At 32.4% G+C, this 6,646-nt stretch overlaps 1 protein-coding gene across 1 annotated transcript; it reads left to right on the top strand.

Annotated features, from left to right (window-relative positions):
* Positions 1-3,988: 3,988 nt before the first annotated feature.
* On the top strand, positions 3,989-6,093 carry GO595_001449 (Mobile element protein; the record flags this gene model as incomplete). Its single annotated transcript, XM_067914249.1, has 2 exons — positions 3,989-4,343; positions 5,486-6,093. The coding sequence occupies 2 exons, from the start codon at positions 3,989-3,991 to the stop codon at positions 6,091-6,093; spliced, it is 963 nt and encodes a 320-aa protein (XP_067778441.1).
* Between the last annotated feature and the right edge of the window lie 553 nt (positions 6,094-6,646).

The raw sequence follows: 6,646 nt of genomic DNA, 5'->3' as shown, positions 1-6,646 counted from the left end.
TTATAAAAGAGAGACCATAACGGTTAATAACCGCACATGATTTGGTCGGATAAAAAGTGCTAAAATAAATGCCGAAACGATTAATTTTAATACAAAAAAATTGGAATCTTTCAAAGATAAGAAAATTTGTTAAAAAATTAATGTGTCGGAATGATATTTAAAAATAGCAGTTAGTTAGATATGAATTAAACAATGAACAAAATTTATTACATCAATTAGCTAGAATAGTTAATATTTAACACGCTTCACAAGAAAAATAAATCGTGCATAAGATGATATCATCAACCAGAGACCATAATCAACGTAAAATATCGTAAGATTTATTAAGTTGGTTATTGAGTAAATGCAATTCAAATTGTACTAGTAATCATATTCATGTAGATTGTATAAGGGATAATAAGAAAGTGATACAAACATTATTATCCACAACAATTTCTAAAAAAATTGTTCCAATGCATTTATTATTTTTTTTAATAACTTTTTACAATTAACAATTAACAATTCCGATTCAATAAAAAATTATTTTGTTTCATACCAAATATTTTTATTGAATTTATATAAATTTTTTATTTATTACATTGATTTAATTCCCGCTTTAAGTGCTTCAGATTTTCTCAAAATCACCAAAATTACCACGCCAAATGATACATAATACAAAACAAGCATTGCTCCGCTTATCGTAAATTCATTATTTTTCATGTTTGGAAACATCTCTTTCAAAGTTGTTTCTGTTGCCTTATCATAAAACCCCTTTTTAATATTGTTTATCACTGTTTCAAGTTTTTGTGGCTCTTTTAATTCATCCACCAAATGAAACGAATTTTTGCTTTTATCGGCAATAAATATCGACGGCAATGTCAAATTCGCGTTTGGATAATATGTCTTAAATTTGTTTATGTGGATTTTGCCAAACAAAATGTATTTAGTGTTAATTCCAACTAAACTTCGAAAATCAACAAGTTGCGAATAATTGGAATAAACAAAGAAGACAAAGTGTCGTGGAGTGGTAATACCGTCCCTTAGTTTCCAATCGCCCATTTGAACTTTGCTTATGTCATTCGTAAATTTTGCCATTGAATCAATGTCAAAATTACCATTGTATTCGACAAAAACTTTTTCAAAAATGTAATATCGAAAGGATTTTGTTGACGTTGAGTTATTGCCAATATAAAATGGTACTTTTGTATTGGATTTATCTTTGATTTGATCAACTTGGGAACATCGATATTCATCAGTGCTTCCACCCTGATAAAGGAAAAATGGATATTCTTTCTTAAAATCGATGGGAAATCGTGAACATTTGACAGCCATATTAATTTTCTTAAGTTTTTCAGCTTCCTCAATAAAAGATTCTAAATTCCTTTCAGGATCAATTTCTGTTGCTTTTCCTCTAATGACTTTAACAAAAGTTGGGAAGCCAGATAATCTGAAAATTTCATCGCATGATGACATAAACTGAGCACAGTTAATTTCGCCCACTGTGATGTTTTGGTCTTTTTCATATTTGCTCATAAATTGAATCCATTCAGGATGAATTTGTTTACAATGACTGCAATAAGGTGAATACATTAATAAAAAAGCTGGCACATCGTAACTACTGTAAATAATATTTTTAAAGGTTTTATCTGTTAATATTTCTCTTAGAGAAATTAATAAGATAATCATCAAAGAGAGCGACTCTTGTTTGCTCCAGTTGAAGCCGATAAGAAGCGGTTATCAGAACGTTATTACTGAATTAACATGGAAGTTTTAATACCGAATAAATAAAAAAAATAAATTAAATAATTATTATATAATATTTATCTAAATATATTTAGATAAAAGCCGAGAAATAATGTATTACTCACCAAATTCCAAAAATTTTCAAAAAATCGAAATCACTAAAAACATCAAATTTAATCTGTTTTAAATGAGACTGTTGTGTACGTGAATTGTCAAAAATCATTCAATTCATGAGTAAACTATTCAAGCTAAAATTTTCACTATATCGTACTAGCGACCGTTAGAGGCTGAAGGAAGACCATTGTTGAAGCAGCAAATGCATATTAAATTTAATTTGGCAATTCAGCGCTGAATCTCATAAATTTATGAATTCTTTGAAAAAGTGTAATTCAAAATATTTTAGCATACATTAAAAGCATACAGTGATACAAAAAATGTGAAAATTTAGTGAAAAGAACTGAAAATTCTTGTGGACCACCCCAAAACCGTTGACAATCGGAATACACATGAAACTTTTATACAAATATGTAAAATAGAATACAACAATATATCACACACAAAAAGTTGAAGGGTTCATTAATCCATTTGTTTACTATGAGACAAAACGAATATACAACTCTAAAACAAATTTTTACATGCGAGCGCCGAAGTAGCGAGCGGTTGTGATCGTATTTCACTGAAAAAGCCTATATTCTTCAGTGAAATACGATCACAACCGCAGAAGTGGGTTGACATGTGATTGAATAGTTTACATCGAAATTTAATGATTTTTGAGAATTTCCGTACAGCTGGTATACAAAAAATCTCGAAAATGATATGAATGATTATGTATCCAAACAGACTACTCAATTATTTCACAACGTAAATTAAAATCTGTTCAATTTCCACTTTTTGAGTGGTTTACTCGAAAATTGAATGATTTTTGAGAATTTCCGTACAGGACACTGTTTAAAGTGAGACATAACGGGTCGTATTCTAATTTTCTTATAGATTTTAAATATTTTAAAATATTTAAAAAAAATTTCATATGTTTTAATAAGAAAGAAGACTTTGCTTTAATTTCATCTCATTATCAATAATCAGATCCAACGAAATATGTTACAGGATGAAATTTCCATATGGAATCTTGTCAAAATAGATGAAAACAATGTTAAAAAAAATAACATTGTCTCCTCAGATTCTTCAAAATCATGTTTTTGCATTACTGATAAATTGAATACCCCTTTATTGGTGAAATTAAGAACGGATCAATAGTAATTCATCCTGCGAATTTCAAATTTATTATTACGTCAAATCACAGTATTGAAGAAGCTTTCTCTAATAGTTCTGAAGATGACATAATGGCAATATAAAAAAAATACGAAGAAGTGAATATAACAGGGCCGGATGACTTATTCCTAAGTAGAAATCCAATGGATTAAATAAACAATTCATTTGAAAATTTTTTCCTTAAATTGTTTTTAATATACCTATAAATTTGTGACTTTTTGAATGGAGACCGTTATGTACCATTCTCGAAATTACGGTTATCACGATCAAAATGAATTGAATTTAGAAATAAAGTATTCAATTCTGGAGACCGTTATGTACCAAAATAGATATTTTTTTGCTATAGTAATATAATCTTGACTGGAGGTACCGCTAACGTCCTCCGCAAGATGGTGCCTAGCATAAGAATTTTTATTTTTTAACGTCCTAAAATAACGGTCGGAATTGAAAAATAAAATTACTCAGATTTCCCATAGTTATCCGATTTTGTAAAGTATTTAATTCCACAGAAATGACGACCGTTTGAGGATGACCATTCAATACATTGATGATTCATCCTAAGTTTGTGTTTACTCAATCTTTTACAACGAAGCGAAAATGGTATCGCTATCATGAAGACAAGGTGCTAGTTGAAGAAATATTTAAAGCGTTTGATATTGGAATGAAACTTGTAGATATCCAAAAAGAAACAAATGTACCTGCAAGTCTTTTTGGGAAATGGAGAAAAAAATATAAGGCAGATCACAACTATAGGCCAGGCCAACAATATGGAATCTGGCGAAGAAAATTTACAAAAGATCAAGAAATTGCCGTAGCTGATTTTTTGAGGATCCAATATATTCTCCCTGGAATTGTGGTCAAAAGAAAACATTTATGTAATTTGTTGTTTGAACTATGGAAATCTTTTGATCTCCAAAACAGATGACATTTTGATGGTTCTTTTTCCTATCATTTTGTCACTGACTTTTGTGAGAGAAATGACCTTTCTTTCCGTAAAATGCGGAAAAAGAAGAGGTCTGATTTGAACGAAGATGAAGTTGCTCACTTTGCAAAACAGTACATGAAAGCTCTATTAAACACACCTCCTGAATATATATTGAACATGGATGAAACTCCATGGAATTATGTATTCAGGAGGGGCTTTGTTCTGGCTGAACGAGGGAAAGAAGAGGTAGATGCCAAGCTACCAGATGATTACAGAAAGACTTTTACTGTTATTGCAACTATTTCAAGATCAGGAAATAAATATCCACCATTATTTCTCGCCAAAGGCACAACAAATCAATGCCACAAACAATTTTCACAAATGGTGTCAAGCGCCTCAAAGTATGAGCTATGGCATGCAAAGGCGGGTTACACTGATGAGCAGTGCATGCTTCACTATTTGGACTTGGTTCAAAAATGGGTTGAATGTCAAAGATGCGTTTTACTTTTGGATCGCTACAAAACCCATCGAACACATAATGTAAAAGAATATGCCAAAAGCAAAAATATCAAATTGATCTTTGTCCCCACCTCAGGAACAGAAAAATATCAACCATTAGACAAGAAAGTAAATGGAATTCTCAAATCAATAGGACAATCATTATTTGATGATTTTTTATGGGACAGAGGCTACACGAAATCATAGGCAGCTGATTTGTTTCTTACTTGTTGGAAAAAGCTGACCAATAAAGCAGTAATTCAATCATGGAACTTTGCCGATATCATATCTGATGATGATGACGATATTGAAAATGAAATCGAAAGTTCTGATGAAGACCAATTATATGAAGTATCTGATGAACAGGGATCAAGCAATTAGGTTATCCGTGTTTTTATTGAAAAAATTAATGGATTGAAAAGCCAAAATTTCATCATTTGCCATGTTAACGTGCTCTATAACGATCAAAATTAACGCAAAATCAAATGAAGAACATCCAGGTGCACCGAAGAATAATCTTATTTAAATATAGCAAATTCCAAAAAAATGATGAACATCGGCCCAAAAATATCGGATTTTGTTCTTGAAAAAGCTTCAAAAATTATGAAGTAAAAAATACTAATCGAAACTTTTTATAAAAATTCGTAATAACAATATTCGAAATAAATCTAATGATATCCAAAGGGTTGCAATCTTCAAGATGTATTGATGGGAACAATTCTAAACCAACTTATGAAGCTATGATTTTCCTAGCAAAAAACGTGTTGTTGCAAGAGAAAATCCGTACGACTTCACCTTTCCCCACTTTTTGATAGACCACATAGAAATGTTATATGAGTTCATACAAAAAGCTGTATTGAATGGTTTATAATTCCCGCTTTTTTCATAATCACAATTAATATATTATATGAGATTTATCAATATCACTTTTTCATAAGATATTTATTCAATGTTCAGGAAACTTATTGATCCATGCGATGGAATTGATTTAGATGCATTCCGCAGGTCAATTGAAGAGAATGGAGTTGAGGCAACCATGAAGATATTCTTTGTTGGGAGAGAGAGACTCAGAGCCATATGCCAACAAGCCAATATCCCAATTCCAGGAAGAGGAAGACCTTGCGAACAATGCAAGTCAAGAAACGGTCAGCTACATCCAAGGATACAAGAGCGACTACCATGGTGCCGGATATCAGCGAGTTGCTGGAGTTGCCAAACGGAAGGGATTTTCAGCCACTGAATGGAATGTTCGAAAGTTTTTCGGAGAGCAGAACCTATTTAACTACCACAAGCCACCGAAGAAACCTAATGAGCACAATAGCCTCTTTGTTGCTCGTTATGCTGGGCAACTATGGCATGCTGATATCCACTATGTTAGAATTGATGATAATCAATTCTATCTCCTTGGCTTCATCGATGATCGTACACGCTTTCTACTGCACTATGAAGTTCTCGCAAGCAAGGATTCGAAACTCTGTAGCGAGGCACTCGAGAGAGCTTTGAACAAGGTGCAGTTTCGACCAAAGATGCTCACCATTGACAATGGTGGAGAGTTTGTTGGAAATCCTTTCCAAATTGTTCTAAGTGCAAATGGGATAGAAGAATTCCGTACTCACCCCTTATACTCCCCAGCAGAATGGGAAGATAGAAAGATTTTGGTCTACGATCGAGAGAGCTAGAGGTCCATTATTTAAGTGGAGTCTCGAGAAGATCCAAGAAACGATCAATGAGTACAATACCTATTGGAATCATCGAAGCCTGAAGAAGCTAACTGGTCAAAACATGACTCCCCTTGAAGCATGGAACACCATGGTGAAGTACACAGGTCAAGATGATGCCATAATTGAGTCGGTTTAATAAATCGCATCTCAATCCACCCTATTTTTTATGAGAACGTTTATTTTGGCCTGGTACTGATATGACTTGGAATTGTATAATTTCCAGGTTCCCGATAGGCTGGTCAAATTTGGATTCCGATGTGCATCTATATGTAATAATATTCTCTTGCATATAGACGACGGACCGATACAACTTTTTGAGAGTACTCTCAAAAAGTTGTATCGGTGTTTTATTATAAACCATTCAATACAGCTTTTTGTATGAACTCATATAACATTTCTATGTGGTCTATCAAAAAGTGGGGAAAGGTGAAGTCGTACGGATTTTCTCTTACCACACTAGCAAAAAACGTGTTAGCATTTAAAAAGTCATAACCGCCACAAAAAAAGGAAA

The sequence above is a fragment of the Histomonas meleagridis genome, assembly GCF_020186115.1.
Source record: "Histomonas meleagridis strain 2922-C6/04-10x chromosome Unknown contig_14, whole genome shotgun sequence".
Taxonomy (NCBI): domain Eukaryota; phylum Parabasalia; order Tritrichomonadida; family Dientamoebidae; genus Histomonas; species Histomonas meleagridis.
The sequence above is the reverse complement of the archived record's forward strand: the minus strand, read 5'-3'. Positions and strand labels throughout refer to the sequence as shown.